This window comes from Ovis aries, chromosome X (assembly GCF_016772045.2).
Source record: "Ovis aries strain OAR_USU_Benz2616 breed Rambouillet chromosome X, ARS-UI_Ramb_v3.0, whole genome shotgun sequence".
In the NCBI taxonomy this organism is placed as follows: domain Eukaryota; kingdom Metazoa; phylum Chordata; class Mammalia; order Artiodactyla; family Bovidae; genus Ovis; species Ovis aries.
The window spans coordinates 129,470,842-129,488,070 of NC_056080.1; the positions used below are offsets into that span (position 1 = coordinate 129,470,842).

The 17,229-nt window shown below is 41.9% G+C and overlaps 1 protein-coding gene across 1 annotated transcript; it reads left to right on the forward strand.

The window, feature by feature from the left end:
• Positions 1 to 12,625: 12,625 nt before the first annotated feature.
• Positions 12,626 to 16,019, forward strand: TMSB15B (thymosin beta 15B). The gene is made up of 3 exons (XM_004022467.5): positions 12,626 to 12,693; positions 14,137 to 14,249; positions 15,612 to 16,019. Exons 2-3 carry the CDS (start codon positions 14,150 to 14,152, stop codon positions 15,647 to 15,649), a joined length of 138 nt encoding a protein of 45 aa, XP_004022516.1. The 5' UTR covers positions 12,626 to 12,693; positions 14,137 to 14,149; the 3' UTR covers positions 15,650 to 16,019.
• The last annotated feature ends 1,210 nt before the right edge of the window (positions 16,020 to 17,229 follow it).

Consider the following 17,229-nt stretch of genomic DNA (forward strand, 5'->3'; position numbering starts at 1 on the left):
CTCCAGGCTCCTCTGTCCATGGGATTTTCCAGGCAAGAATACTGAGTGGGTTGCCATTTCCTTCTCCAGGGGATTTTTCTGAGTCAGGAATTGAAACAGTGTCTCCTGCATTTCAGGCAGATTCTTCACTGCTCAGTCACTGTGGAAGCCCTCTTTTCCTGTTAGGTGAGATTTTTTTTTTTTTAATGTCATATCTTCTTTTTCCCTAATCTGTGATAATTGATGTCACTCTTCCATTACCTAGGTAATAAGCTTCATGCCCTAGGCCTAGTGACATCAGGGTAGCAGGAGAAAGATTGATAATAATAAACTTTACTTATCCTCATGCATGAATTTATGCCATATGTGTCTCATCCTTGTTTGCCATTTTTCCAGCCATAAGAGATGGATTTTTCTAAATACCAGCAACTATGTCATTAACTTTCCCTCTCAACACATAAAGGCTTCCCAGGTTACACTAGTGGTAAGGAACCCACCTGCCAATGAAGGAGACACGAGAGACATGGGTTCAATCCCTGGGTCGGGAAGATCCCTTGGACAAGGGCATAGCAACCCACTCCAGTATTCTTGCCTGAAGAATCCCATCAACAGAGGAGCCTGGTGGGCTACAGTCTATAGCGTCACAGAGTCAGACACAACTGAAGTGACTTAGCGTGCATGCTCAACAGATAAGCACCAAAAAGCTATTTCATTCTTTGGAATTTTATAATCTATCTCATAATACAGATCTTTTAGAAACCAATTTTAAAAATAACATACTAGCGGTCCTAAGATGGTGGAGGAATAGGACAGGGAGACCACTTTCTCCCCTACAAATTCATCGAAAGAACATTTGAACGCTGAGCAAATTCCACAAATCAACTTCTGAATGCTGGCAAAGGACATCAGGCACCCAGAAAAGCAGCCCATTGTCTTTGAAAGGAGGTAGGACAAAATATAAAAGATAAAAAGAGAGACAAAAGAGGTAGGGATGGAGATCTGTCTGGGGAAGAGAGTCTTGAAAAACAGAGAAGTTTCCAAACATCAGGAAACACTCACCAGTGGGTCTGTGGTGAGCCTTGGGATCTCAGAGGGCAACATAACCAAGAGGAAAAATAAATGAATAAATAATTAATTAAAACCCACAGATTACCTCCCTAATGGCAACTCCCAGTGGATAAGCAGCCCAGATGCTTGCATCTGCCGCTAGAAAGAGGGGACTGGACAGGGAGCCGCAGGCTGCATTGCTTAGGGTAAGGACCGGGCCTGAATGTCCCGAGGGCAATCTGAGGGAACTAACTTGAAATAGCAACCCAGACTGTGGGATAGCTATCCCGCAAAAAGCCCTAACCTAAGACAGACCTGCTCACAGAACAAAAGACTGAGCAGAGCTAGACGGCTGTGGACCGGTCCATCCCCCACCGGAGACAGGCAGGCGAGGGGCAGCCAGAGCTGGAAGCAGGCAATCATGGGCCCAGAGAGGCCTCCTCTACCAAACTGCAAGCAGGCTTCATTGCTAACCAAGACTTCTTGGGATGCTGGTCGGTCGACATCTGCCAGGAGGGTCACAGCCAGAGATCAGCTCCCAGAAGAGACACACAACACACCTGAGAAGGCATGCCCATTGTACACCCAGAAAACCAAGCAGCTGGGACAGGGAAGGCAGCAAGACACAGCCTCCAACTGGGGGCGACTGCGCTCACCAAGCACCTGGTCACTTGAGCTGCTTGGACCTGGGAAGGGCACAAAACGCAGGCCCAACCAAGTCTGCACCTTTGTGGAGTACCCAAGAACCTGAACCTGAGCAGCTTAGACCTGGGAAGTGCATGCAACCCAGGGCCCACTTCAGACAGTTCTCAGCCGAGCAACCTAGGGCCTGAGCAGAGTAGACTGGGAAAGCACACATGCCGTGAGCGGGGGCAAACCCAGTATTGCTGAGACACTGCAAGCACTCCCCACACATGCCAGTGATATTTGTTTGCAGTGTTGCTCCCTCCCCACAGCACGACTGAACAAGTGAGCCTAAAAAATGTGACCACCACCGCCCCCTTGTGTCAGGGCAGAAATTAGACACTGAAGAGACCAGCAAACAGAAGAAGCTAAAATAAACAGAGGGAACCACTTTGGAAGTGAAAGGCGCAATAGATTAAAACCCTGTAGTTAGCACCAACTACATAGGAAGGGGCCTATAGATCTTGAGAAGTATAAGCCAGATCAAGGGACTATCTGAAAATGAACTGACCCCACACTGTCCACGACACCAGAGAAAGTCCTAGATATATTTTTACTATCATCATTTTTTAAATTAAAAAAATTTTTAAATTTTAAATCCTCTATCACTCCTTTAATTTTCATTTTTACAACCTCCTATTGCCTTAAGAAAACATCCTATTTTAAAAGCAAACTTCATGTATATGTATATGTATATATATATATATATATATATATATATATTACAATTTTTGTGTCTTTGTTTTGTTTTGGTTAATATTGTATTTTTGAGACTCTAACCTCTACTCTAGATTTTTAATCTTTGCTTTTTGGTATTTGTTATCAATTTTGTACCTTTAAGAATCCAATCCTCAGTACCCATTTTTGCTTGGGAGCAAGATTACTAGCTTGATTGCTCTCTCCCCCTTTTGACCCTCCTTTTTCTCCATCAGGTCGCCTCAATCTCTTCCCTCCCCCTTCTCCTATCTACGCAACTCTGTGAATCTCTTTATGTGTTCCAGGCTGTGGGGAACACTTAGGGAACTGACTAATGGCTGGATCTGTCTCTCTCCTTTTGATTCCGCCTTTTATCTTCCTGGCCACCTGTGTCTCCTTCCTCCCTCTTCTTTTCTTTGTGTAACTCCGTGAACATCTCTGAGGGATCCAGACTGTGGAGAGCACAGAGGGAAGTGATTACTGGCTATATTGCTCTCTCCCCTTTTGACTCCCCCTCTTCTCCCCCTGGTCACCTCTATCTCCCTCCTTCCTCTTCTCTTCTACATGTAACTCTGTGTACCTCTCTGGGTGTCCCTCATTGTGGAGAAACTTTTCATCATTAACCTAGATGTTTTATCATCAGTGCTGTATAGATGGAGAGGTCTTGAGGCTACTATAAGAATAAGACTGAAAAACAGAGGCAGGAGGCTTAAGCCCAAATCCTGAGAACACCAGAGAACTCCTGACTCCAGGGAATGTTAATCGATAGGAGCTTATCAAAAGCCTCCATACCTACACTGAAACCAAGCACCATCGAAGGGCCAACAAGTTCCAGAGCAAGACATAACACACAAATTCTCCAGCAACACAGGAACATAGCCCTTAGCTTCAATATACAGGCTGCCCAAAGTCACATCAAACCCACTGACATCTGAAAACTCATTACTGGACACTTCGTTGTACTCCAGAGAGAAGAAATCCAGCTCCACCCACCAGAACACTGACATAAGCTTCCCTAACCAGGAAACCTTGACAAGCCACTCGTCCAACCACACAAGGAACCAATAAAGGTTTCTTATCCTTTATTGAGGAACCTCCACAATAAAGAGGAACCACAAACTGCCAGAATACGGAAAGGCCACCCCAAACACAGCAATATGAACAAGATGAAAAGGCAGAGAAATACGCAGCAGGTAAAGGAACAGGATAAATGCCCACCAAACCAAACCAAAGAGGAAGAGATAGGGAATCTACCTGATAAAGAATTCCAAATAACGATAGTGAAAATGATCGAAAATCTTGAAAACAAAATGGAGTTAAAGATAAATAGCCTGGAGACAAGGCTTGAGAAGATGCAAGAAATGTTTAACAAGGACCTTGAAGAATAAGTGAGATAAAAAACACTCTGGAGGGAACAAATAGTAGAATAATGGAGGCAGAAGATGGGATAAGTGAGGTAGAAGATAGAATGGTAGAAATAAATGAAGCAGAGAAGAAAAAAGAAAAAAGAATTAAAAGAAATGAGGACAATCTCAGAGACCTCTGGGACAATGTTAAGTGCCCCAACATTTGAATCATAGGAGTTCCAGAAGAAGAAGACAAAAAGAAAGACCATGAGAAAATACTTGAGGAGATAATAGTTGAAAACTTCCCTAAAATGGGGAAGGAAATAGTCACCCAAGTCCAAGAAACCCAGAGTTCCAAACAGAATAAACCCAAGGCGAAAAACTCCAAGATGCATATTAATCAAATTAACGAAGATCAAACACAAAGAACAAATATTAAAAGCAGCAAGGGAAAAACAACAAATAACACACAAGGGGATTCCCATAAGGATAACAGCTGATCTTTCAATAGAAACTCTTCAGGCCAGAAGGGAATGGCAGGACATACTTAAAGTGATGAAAGAAAATAACCTACAGCCCAGATTACTGTACCCAGCAAGGATCTCATTCAAATATGAAGGAGAAATCAAAAGCTTTACAGACAAGCAAAAGCTGAGAGAATTCAGCACCACCAAACCAGCTTTCCAACAAATGCTAAAGGATATTCTCTAGACAGGAAACACAGAAAAGGTGTACAAACTCGAACCCAAAACAATAAAGTAAATGGCAAGGGGATCATACTTATCAATAATTACCTTAAATGTCAATGGGTTGAATGCCCCAACCAAAGGACAAATATTGACTGAATGGATACAAAAACAAGACCCCTATATATGTTGTCTACAAGAGACCCACCTCAAAAGAGGGGACACATACAGACTGAAAGTGAAGGGCTGGAAAAAGATATTCCATGCAAATAGAGACCAAAAGAAAGCAGGAGTAGCAATACTCATATCAGATAAAATAGACTTTAAAACAAAGGCTGTGAAAAGAGACAAAGAAGGACACTACATACTGACCAAAGGATCAATCCTAGAAGAAGATATAACAATTATAAATATATATGCACCCAACATAGAAGCACTGCAATATGTAAGACAAATGATAACAAGTATGAAAGGGGAAATTAACAATAACACAATAATAGTAGGAGACTTTAATACCCCACTCACACCTATGGATAGATCAACTAAACAGAAAACTAACAAGGAAACACAAACTTTAAATGATACAATAGACCAGTTAGACCTAATTGATATCTATAGAACATTTCACCCCAAAACAACGAATTTCACCTTTTTCTCAAGTGCACACGGAACCTTCTCCAGGATAGATCACATCCTGGGCCATAAATCTAGCCTTGGTAAGTTCAAAAAAATTGAAATCATTCTAAGCATCTTTTCTGATCACAATGCAGTAAGATTAGATTTCAATTACAGGAGAAAAACTATTAAAAATTCCAACATATGGAGGCTGAACAACATGCTGCTGAATAACCAATAAGTCACAGAAGAAATCAAAAAGAAATCAAAATATGCATAGAAACGAATGAAAATGAAAACACAACAACCCAAAATCTATGGGACACTGTAAAAGCAGTGGTAAGGGGAAGGTTCATAGCGATACAGGCTTACCTCAAGAAACAAGAAAAAAGTCAAATAAGTAACCTAACTCTACACCTAAAGCAACTAGAAAAGGAAGAAATGAAGAACCCTAGGGTTAGTAGAAGGAAAGAAATCTTAAAAATTAGGGCAGAAATAAATGCAAAAGAAACAAAAGAAACCATAGCAAAAATCAACAAAGCCCATAGCTGGTTCTTTGAGAAGATAAATAAAACTGACAAACCATTAGCCAGACTCATCAAGAAACAAAGGGAGGAAAATCAAATCAACAAAATTGGAGATGAAAATGGAGAGATCACAGCAGACAACACAGAAATACAAAGGATCATAAGAGACTATTAGCAACTATATGCCAATAAAATTGACAACTTGAAAGAAATGGACAAATTCTTAGAAAAATACAATGTTTCAAAACTGAACCAAGAAGAAATAGAAAATCTTAACAGATCCATCACAAGCATGGAAATTGAGACGGTAATCAGAAATCTTCCAAAAAATAAAAGCCCAGGACTGGACGGCTTCACAGCTGAATTCCACCAAAAATTTAGAGAAGAGCTAACACCTATCCTACTCAAACTCTTCCAGAAAATTGCAAAGGAAGGTAAACTTCCAAACTCATTCTATGAGGCCACCATCACCCTAATACCAAAACCAGACAAAGATGCCATACACACAAAAAAGAAAACTACAGGCCAATATCACTGATGAACATAGATGCAAAAGTCTTTAATAAAATTCTAGCAAACAGAATCCAATGAGATATTAAAAAGATCATACATCATGACCAACTGGGCTACTACCCAAAACAATCTATAGATTCAATGTAATCCCTATCAAGCTACCAACGGTATTTTTCACAGAGCTAGAACAAATAATTTCACAATTTGTATGGAAATACAAAAAAACCTCAAATAGCCAAAGCAATCTTGAGAAAGAAGAATGGAACTGGAGGAATCAACCTGCCTGACTTCAGGCTCTACTACAAAGCCACAGTCATCAAGACAGCATGGTACTGGCACAAAGACAGAAATATAGATCAATGGAACAAAATAGAAAGCCCAGAGATAAATCCACACACCTATGGACACCTTGTCTTTTACAAAAGAGGCAAGAATATACAATGGAGAAAGGACAATCACTTTAACAAGTGGTGCTGGGAAAACTGGTCAACCACTTGTAAAAGAATGAAACTAGAACACTTTCTAACACCACACACAAAAATAAACTCAAAATGGATTAAAGATCTAAACGTAAGACCAGAAACTATAAAACTCCTAGAGGAGAACATAGGCAAAACACTCTCTGACATAAATTACAGCAGGATCCTCTATGACCCATCTCCCAGAATATTGGAAATAAAAGCAAAATTAAACAAATGGGACCAAGTGATGTTATGCCCATGATAGAGCTAATCTTTAAGACGACATGGGGCTTTAGCCTTGCTGTTTGTGAATTCTGAAATGACAAGTAAAATCTCTGCCTATCCTGTTGGACAATCTGATGGAGAGGCACCTCCATGACACCAGCATGAATGTCAGTTGTCTCTTATATCACAGAGTAGCTTAGGCATCAGCTGAATACCATTTAGTGACCCTTGCCTGGATTATATTTTAAGGGTCGCTTATGATTCTATTTAGGACAATAAATGGGATAGAATATGTGAAAGAATTTTGACCATAAAGGTCCCTAAAATGGCTGACTGGAAAACCACAAATAGAAATGACCATTTAGGAAAATGACGAGTTGCAAGAAAAGAGTTAAGAAAAGTGCATGATTTTCCATCGAACAAATGACACAACCAACACATCTTCAAGCCAAGTTGATGAGGTTTTTAATGTTTTTCTCGGGGTAGAAATGTTTTAAAGATGGAAAGCGGGGCATATGTAGAGAACCCAGAGTGGATGTGGCTCTTCATTGCTACAGGTCTTTTCCCTCCAAGTGAGTGGCTCTGAAATATTTGCAAAATTATTAAAAATGTGAAATATTTACCAGATTAAATTATTTTCTTAACATTCTTTTGGTCCCCCAAATACACTAAATGCTTGAATTGGTGACCAAATATTAGAGCTGTTAATTGAAATAGTTATTACTCTAGTTCCTAAGAAGCTTCCATGGTGAAGGGAAGGAATCAATAAATGGGAAATATTATTAAAGTAGAAACGTACTGATGGCAGCAAGTGCTTGAGTTATGGAGATCAGTCAGCCTCTCTCATTTTCATTCTCCCACCTAGATATAGGAGCATCATCCAGAGATTTTTATGTGGGATATAGCAACCAGTAAAGAGCAGTCAGTGTGGGCTTCCCGGGTGGCTCAAAAGTGGGCAGAAGACCTGAACAGACATTTCTCCAAAAAGACATACACGTGGTTAATAAACACATGAAAAGATGCTCAATATCACTCACTATTAGAGACATGCAAGTCAAAATTACAATGAGATATCACATTGTAATACACACAACAGTGAGAATCAGTTCAGTCCAGTTCAGTCGCTCAGTCGTGTCCGACTCTTTGTGACCCCATGAATCGCAGCATGCCAGGGCTCCCTGTCCATCACCAACTCCCAGAGTTCACTCAGACTCACGTCCATTGAGTCCGTGATGCCATCCAGCCATCTCATCCTCTGTCGTCCCCTTCTCCTCCTGCCTCCAATCCCTCCCAGCATCAGAGTCTTTTCCAATGAGTCAACTCTTCATATGAGGTGGCCAAAGTACTGGAGTTTCAGCTTTAGCATCATTCCTTCCAAAGAAATCCCAGGGCTGATCTCCTTTAGAATGGACTGGTTGGATCTCCTTGCAGTCCAAGGGACTCTCAAGAGTCTTCTCCAACACCACAGTTCAAAAGCATCAATTCTTTGGCGCTCAGTTTTCTTCACAGTCCAACTCTCACATCCATAGCTATCATCAAAAAAATCTACAAAAAAAAAAAAAAAAAGCTAGACAGGGTGTGGAAAAAAGGGAACCCTCTTTCATTGTCTGTAGGAATGTAAATTGATACAGTCACTATGGAGAACAGTATGGAGATTCCTTAAAAATATAGGAATAAAACTACCATATGACCCAACAATCCCACTACTGGGCATATACCCTGTCAGTTCAGTCGCTCAGTCATGTCCGGCTCTTTGCAATCCCATGAACCACAGCACGCCAGGCCTCCCTGTCCATCACTAACTCCCAGAGTCCATCAAAACCCGTGTCCATTGAATCGGTGATGTCATCCAACCATCTCATCCTCTGTCGTCCCCTTCTCCTCCTGCCCTCAATCCTTCCCAGCATCAGGGGTTTTTCAAATGAGTCAGCTCTTCTCATCAGGTGGCCAAAGTATTGGAGTTTCAGCTTCAACATCAGTCCCTCCAATGAACACCCAGGACTGATCTCCTTTAGGATAGACTGGTTGGATCTCCTTGCAGTCCAAGGGATGCTCAAGAGTCTTTCCCAACACCACAGTTCAAAAGCATCAATTCTTCGGCGCTCAGCCTTCTTTATAGTCCAACTCTCACATCTATACATGACCACTGGAAAAACCATAGCCTTGACTAGATGGACCTTGTTGGCAAAGTAATGTCTCTGCTTTTTAATATGCTGTCTAGGTTGGTGATAACTTTCCTTCCAAGGAGCAAGCATCTTTTAATTTCATGGCTGGAATCACCATCTGCAGTGATTTTGGAGACCTGAAAAATAAAATCAGCTACTGTGTCCACTGTTTCCCCATCTATTTCCCATGAAGTGATGGGACCAGATGCCATGATCTTCGTTTTCTCAATGTTGAGCTTTAATCCACCTTTTTCACTCTCTTCTTTCACTTTTATCAAGAGGATTTTTAGTTCCTCTTCACTTTCTGCCATAAGGGTGGCGTCATCTGCATATCTGAGGTTATTGATGTTTCTCCTGGCAATCTTGATTCCAGCTTGTGCTTCCTCCAGCCCAGCGTTTCTCATGATGTACTCTGCATATAAGTTAAATAAGCAGGGTGACAATATACAGACTTGACATACTCCTTTTCCTATTTGGAACCAGTCTGTTGTTTTATGTCCAGTTCTAACTGTTGCTTCCTGACCTGCATACAGGCTTCTCAACAGGCAAGTCAGGTGTTCTGGTATTCCCATCTCTTTCAGAATTTTCCATAGTTTATTGTGATCCACACAGTCAAAGGCTTTGGCATAGTCAATAAAGTAGAAATTGATGTTTTTCTCGAACTCTCTTGCTTTTTCCATGATCCAGCAGATACTGGCAATTTGATCTCTGGTTCCTCTGCCTTTTCTAAAACCAGCTTGAACATCAGGGAGTTCACGGTTCATGTATTGCTGAAGCCTGGCTTGGAGAATTTTAAGCATTACTTTACTAGCGTGTGAGATGAGTGCAATTGTGTGGCAGTTTGTGCATTCTTTGGCATTGCGTTTCTTTGGGATTGGAATGAAAACTGACCTTTTCCAGTCCTGTGGCCACTGCTGAGTTTTCCAAATGTGCTAGCATATTGAGTGCAGCATTTCACAGAATCATCTTTCAGGATTTGAAATAGCTCCACTGGAATTCCATCACCTCCACTAGGTTTGTTTGTAGTGATGCTTCCTAAGGCCCACTTGACTTCACATTCCAGTATGTCTGGCTCTACGTGCATGATCACACTGAGAAAGCCATAGTTGAGAAAGATACATTTACCCCAGTGTTCATTGCACTACTATTAGCAATAGCTTCCCTGGTAGCTTAGACAGTAAAGTATTCACCTGCAATGCAGGAAACCTGGGTTTAACCCCTGGGTTGGGAAGATCCCCTGAAGAATGGAATGGTTACCCAGTCCCATATTCTTATCTAGAGAATTTCATACACAGAGGAGCCTGGTGGACTATATAGTCCATGGGGTCACAAAGAGTTGGACAGGACTGAGTGACTAACACATTACAATAGTTAGGACATGGAAGCAACTTAGATGTCCATCTATATATGAATGGATAAAGAGGTTGTAGTACATATATATTAATACAATAGAATATTATTCAGCCATTAAAAGGAGTGCATTTGAGTAAGTTTAATGAGGTGGATGAACCTAGAGCTTATTATACAGAGTGAAGTTAGAAAGACAAAGACAAGTATTGTATATTAATGCATATATATGGAATCTAGACAGATCATCAAACCAGTCAATCCTTAAGGAAATAAACTCTGAATACTCATTGGAAGAACTGGTGCTGAAGCTCCAATATTTGGCCATCTGATATGAACAGCTGACTCACTGGAAAAGACTCTGATGCTGGGAAAGATTGAAGGCAGAATGAGAAGAGGGTGACAGAGGATGAGATAGTTGGATGGCATCACCAATTCAATGGACATCAAACTTGGGCAAGCTCTGGGAGATGGTGAGGGCCAGGGAGGCCTGATGTGCTGCAGTCCATGGGGTCACAAAGAGGTGGACACGACTTGACAGCTGAACAACAGACAGATGATACTGATTAACCTATTTGCAGGGCAGCAGGAGAGACACAGACATAGAGAACAGACTTATGGGCACAGCAGGGGAAGAAGAGGGTGGGATGAATTGAGAGAGTAGCATGGAAACCTATAGAATACTATATGTAAAATAGCCACCGGGAATTTGCTGTATGACGCAGGGAGGTTAAATCAGTGCTCTCTGACAACATAGAGGGTGGGATGGGGTGGGAGGTGGGAGGGAAGTTCAGGAGGGAGGTGACATATGAATACCTATGGCCAATTCATGTTGATGTATGCCAGAAACAAACACAATATTGTAAAGCAATTTTCCTCCAATTAAAAATAACCTCCAATTAAAATAAATAAATTTATATTTTTAAAAAGGATAATACATTAAATACTCATAACCTACCCAACATCATTGCTTAGACTAACCTGCCCTAAAGGTGCTCAGAACATATTTATTAGCCTGGAGGTGTGAAAGTCACTCAGTTGTGTCTGCCTATTTGTGACCCCATGGACTATGCAGTCCGTGAAATTTTTCAGACCAGAATACTAGAGTGGGCAGCTGTTCCCTTCTCCAGGGATCTTCCAAACCCAGGGATTGAACTCAGGTCTCCAATATTGCAGGTGGATTCTTTATAAGCTGAGCCATCAAAGAAGCTGAAGAATACAGAAGTGGATAGCCTATCCCTTCTCCAGTGGACCTTCCAAACTCCAGAATTGGACTCAGGTCTCCTGCATTGCAGATGGATTCCTCACCAGCTGAGCTACTAGGGAAGCTCATTTATTAGCCTACGTCTGGGCAAAATCATCTAACACAAAACTTCTTATAATAAAATGTTCAATATCTTATGTAATTTACTGAGAACTGTACAGAAAGTGAAAAACAGAATGGTTGAATGGGTATAGAATGATTGGAAGTGTACCAGTGTCAGGTGTTTACTTTGTGATCACTCAGTTGACTGGGAGATGAAGCTCTCTGCTGCTGTCCAGCATCATGAGAAAGTATCCTACCACATATCGCTGGCCAGCGGAAACATGAAAATTCAAAAGCTTGTAGCTGTGTATTTTTCCACCAGCAGGGTTTATCTGTGTGACTACATGCTCACTGAGGTGTATCTGGACTTTGCTAGAATTATGATTTTGCCAGGGAAACAATACAAAGTGAGAGAGGGGCAGGAGAGTGGAGGGTATATGTCAGTGAGTGATTATAAGGACTGAGCATGCCATTTGATCTAGGGAAGGAGTGGACAGAAAACAGTAACGGACAGACAGATGGTGAAATCTGGTAAGACCAATGGACTAGAGATTCTGGTGAGGTTAAAGGATAGTGGGGTCTGGGTACCAAAGGGAATGAACTTGAAAAAGAGGAGGTGTATCAGAATGATCATTCTTGAGTTCACCAGGAATTAAGACAGGATAATTACTGTTGGGAGTGACCTAGTGCAGTAGCTAAAATCCTTGAGAAATAAAGGAGAAGGGAACTGAAGTTTGCTTGATGATGACAATGCAGGCTAGTTGGTGACATAAGCTGTGGGATGTGTGAGAGGAATGCTCTAAAGGCAGCAATGAGAAACATTAACGTTTCTCATAATAACTGAAGTTTTTAACACCCAGTTACTGGGGTGAGGTCTTGAGTAGAAGACAGATAGTGGACTCAGGCCAGCAAGGCTAAAGCGGTGGAAGGGGCGAGGAGGTGGGTCTAGGATTCCTTGGCCAATCGGAGAGAACTGGGGCGGAGCCTGACACGCACCATATAACTGAGGGGTTCCACGCAGGAAGGCTAACCTCGTCCAGAGTGCTAAGCGGTGTCAGTGCAGCCGTCTACCTTTCTCTGGTCTTCAAGCCTTCTGGTGAGGATGTGCGGCCCCTCCGGAGCCTGAGGACTATGGGGACAGGAGGGCATGGCGGCCGCGGGGCTGGCGAATCGGGCCTGCAGGAATTGGAGGGGCGGACATTAGGACGGGCGATTGTAGTGGCGCCTCCTGGGGAGTCCACGCCTTTGTCTTCGCAGCGCCGCCTTCTGAGCGGGATTCAGATCCTTCTAGGGATGGTCCCTGGCAGGTTCAAGGCGGGAGCCCCAGGAGCGGCTGTCCACTGCAGCTGTAGGTCCGAGGCTGAGGGGATGAGGAGTTTGGGACTCGGAATGGGCTCTCTGGGACTGGCGCTTCGCTCCCTCCCCTCCTGTGACTGCTAGGTTGGAGTGGGCTCCCAACAGTGATGATAGTTATTTTAAAATGTAAGCAAATTGCTGCTAACAACGTGGCTTATGAGGCGACCCCTGTTACTTTTTATTTAAAGTCCCTGTTTCCCCACCTCTGGAGATTGGCAGCCGAGCGCTTGTCCAGGAGGGTCCTAGGGTGACCACGACGGAGGGGAGGCATATTCGGGATGTCTGGCTGCTTGGGGGCCTCTCCATTCTCGTCTGAGCACTAGAAGTGTTTCATTCCACCGGGGTGAGACCATACACGCACAGGAGAGCTCTGCTTTTTGGATTCAGAGGTCTCCTATTGTCTTCTCTGGACAAACCCAGAATGATCACTGGGCACCTCACCTCCTAGCTTCATCTCCTCCTCTCTCCTCTTGATGAGAAAACATGGTGAAATAAAATCAGCTCTGTTTGGTTTACCCCATTCTGTGGCATTTCCTGGTTTGATCATAATTAGCCGTTCCATCTTACAGCATTTATAAACCAGTCCCACAAGGAGCTATTGTGAGACATGTAATTAGTTTTGACTGGATTTAATCCCTCCTCTTATTGTAGCCCCTTAGTCTCTTGTCTTTGGGCAGATGAAATAGGAAGAAACTAGTCCAATTCATGCTACTTTTGTGTGCTGGTCCCTAACTCCCCAATAAAAATGCCCCCCTTTCAAAGTAATTGAATACAAAGTGAAGGTACTCAAATAGTGCTATCTCCTGTTACAAATTCATTATTTGGTTAAACCCAGTCCTTATTTTTTCTTCTGTCCCTATCTGTACATGTGTTTCTATCACCTCCATTTTACCTTTGCTGTGATTTTAAGAGTCAGACATATTGGCTCCTGGCTTCTAGAACATCTTTGTTTCTAGTGCACTTGATTCAATGGCATTTACTGTCTTCAGAAATGGGATAATAATGCGGAATAAAGTTCTAATAAAAACATGACTCTTCTAAGATCTGTTGCTGTTCGCCTTTTGAAAATCAGCAGGTAAAATACATATTGACATTAAATGTGAGAATTTTGGCTCTTATTCCTTAGTATGATAATTGTTCTACCAGGTAAGTTTTTTAGGTGTTTTTTTTTTTTTTTTTCCAGTCTTCTCATCAAGATGAGTGATAAGCCAGACTTGTCTGAAGTGGAGAAGTTTGACAAGTCCAAACTGAAGAAAACTAATACTAAAGAAAAAAACACTCTTCCCTCAAAGGAAAGTAAGTCATGGGGACTTTCTATTTGAGACAAACAATGGTGAAAATTAATAGGTTTGGTGAATGCATGCTTCTAGTAAATTTTGCCACACAGTAAACAATAGGGTACCAATTATTTAATGTAACATTGTGTTAGTTGTTCAGTTGTGACTGACTCTTTGTAACCCCATGCACTGTAGCTCAATAGGCTTCCCTATCGGAGGACTTCTCCAGGCAAGAATACTGGAGTGGGTATCTTCCCAACCCAGGGATCAAACCCATGCTTACTGCACTGCAGATGGATTCTTTACCTTCTAAGCCACAAGGGAAGCCCAATGTAAAATTAGAAAATAACAAATTGTTGCCTTTTTACTTGCTTATATAAGTAGTCCTTGCAAAATTGGCCTTAGTAGTATTGAGGGAATACAACAACTGATTTTTGTTGGAACATTCTTAAAAACCACATTAAGACCAATCTTAGAATATTGGACATAATATTAGAAATATAAGAGTTTTGTCCAATTTTGGCTATTTGTCATTTTTCTGTCTAGTGTTTTAGGACTTTTATCTCATCCCTAATGAGCCATGCAAACTATGGCTTTGGCCTTCTCTACCTGACGACAGGATGCGGTGAGATGATCAGTTTAGATATTGGGTATACTCAGGTTTCCCAGGGATCAAGGGATCAATTTGGCTCTCCCCACTTGCAGGCTGCTGGAGAAACTCCAAGCCAAGGGAAACATTTTGTCATGTATCGTTATCTAAAAGTTCCAAAGGTAGTCAAGATTGTCTGAGAAGGCATATCTTCCTAATCATATAGTGATAGATAAATCTGAAGAAAATGCTTCGCTTGCCCCTCAGTCTCAGAGTAATCTATGGAAAAAATGGCAACAGCATATATCTACCTCTCAAATGGGGAGAAAGAAACCTACAGTTGAGTCTAACAAGTGTTTGGTTCATTACTTTGCACACACACACACACACACACACACACACAGACACACACACACCCCTGACTGGGGATTTGTGGTTAGTGCCTTGGCATTCTAAATTTAAAGAAGGTATGGCAGCCTCCTTGGTGGCTCAGATAGTAAAGAATCTGTCTGCAATGCGGGAGACTCAGATTTGGTCCCTTACTTGGGAAGATCCCCTGGAGAAGGAAATGGCAATCCACTCCAGTATTCTTGCCTGGGAAATCCCATGGACAGAAGAGCCTGGAGAGCTACAGGTCATGGAATTGCAGAGTTGAACACCACTGAGCGACTAACACTTTCTTTCTTATGGCAGCCTCCAATGATTTGGCAAAGGGCTCTTTTGGAAGAAATTGAACTTAATCTTAGGAAAGTACCCTCATAATAATTTTTTTTGTGTTTGGTTTTTACCCAGCTATCCAGCAGGAGAAAGAGTGTGCTCAAACTTCATAAAATGGAGACCTCCTTGCAAGAGCAAATTTCAGCATCGCTTGAGTGTCTTGCTTTTGGCAAAACTTTGTAGAGATTTTAGGTATCTTCTATTGTCTTCTCACCCATAACCCTTGGCTAAGAGGTCAGCGATAGCCAATGTCCCTCATCTGAAAACTTCTATTGGTGCATAAATTCCAGCAGGGAGATGCTGTCAATAATCTCACAACTGATGATATTTGTGTGTGTAGTCTTTGCTTCCCCATAGGATAACTTTCTACAATGATTCCTTCTATTGCTTTATTATCCTTAAGTTTCATGGCTTTGCATCTTCTCACAATTTATTTTCATTTCTAATGAAGCAGTAAAATAATAAACATAACCAATATGTTTATCATGGACTCCTGCGGTTCATTTCTGGTGGTCTTCTAAGGAATGAAATTATACAAGGGTACTTTTAAGCCAAATACAATGAGTGCAGGAAAGCTATTTTAGCAGATTTGGCACATGGGAAAGGCCCTCCTCTCTCCAGATCAAGTGGGTCCTGACTTGGGGATTGTGTGGCTGATACACACTGACTTCATTTTGCCAGTTCCATCTTTGTCCACACAGTCCAAACCTCCCCCCACCCCAAACCTTTTCACATGATTGAGCTTTAGCCTAATTTACAAGAAGTGAGTCCAAGCCAGATGAGTACCCTATCAACCTTTGCCTTTGCCTTCATCTGATATGAAACCTGCAAGAGTGTTTTTTGCTGACATAGATGGTTAATGGTCATGACACCCCTGAGGGGAGGAACCCTGATTCCAGTTGGTACACATGTGCTTCTCTCTTGGTAGTCAGATTCTACTTTTAACTTTGGCCCCTTTAGATTCTCTGGTACCCTTTGTGGCAGTCAGTGTGCAGTGCAGCTGCAAATGTCTCTGGATTATCTGTCAACTCTGTCCTTGTGCCTTATGTTAGTTACCCACAGTGAACTTCATAATTGCACTTTATGGCATTGCTCACTTCGTTCTTTTGGCCTCAAAGATCCTTCTCAGTTTGTAGGATATTATTCAATATGTGTGCCTCCCAACAGGAATGCTAAGTGCTTTTCCTGAAAGTTGGAATCCTAGAGATAGAGAACCTTGGGAGAAGAGGTCACGTGGAGTAGCCCCCTTGTCGCACAAATGAGGAAGTGAAAACACAGGGCCTGATTTGATCTTCTAAGGTGTATAAGGACTGGAATTTTAGATGGGACTCTTCTTGCTTTTTCGAAAGTGCTTTTCAACTAAAGTCAGGGGACATGAAAGGGTAGAGTTGGATGGGAAGGGAGAAGAGACACTTGCTAACACCTGCTTTACTAAGCACATCACACCTTTCATTGGGCCTCAGCTCAGACATCTAATACCTGCTAATGAGCTGCAACACAGAACTTCTGGTCTGGTTTTTGTCCTGAACAGAATTCACTGTTTTATGAACCAAGTATTTTTGGTGTTTCTGCTGAGCACAGTTGCTATGAACTGAATTCTGAATTATCTCCCCTCCAAAAAAGTAATATATTGAAGCCCTGACCCCATATCAATAAACTCAGACATGCAGATGACACCACCCTTATGGCAGAA

What these genes read in the sequence shown, in the direction of transcription:
- TMSB15B (XM_004022467.5), top strand. Translation starts at nt 14,150, where the DNA reads ATGAGTGATAAGCCAGACTTGTCTGAAGTGGAGAAGTTTGACAAGTCC. An exon ending in CACTCTTCCCTCAAAGGAAA is followed by an intron (nt 14,250 to 15,611) that starts GTAAGTCATGGG and finishes GTTTTTACCCAG; the next exon opens with CTATCCAGCAGGAGAAAGAG.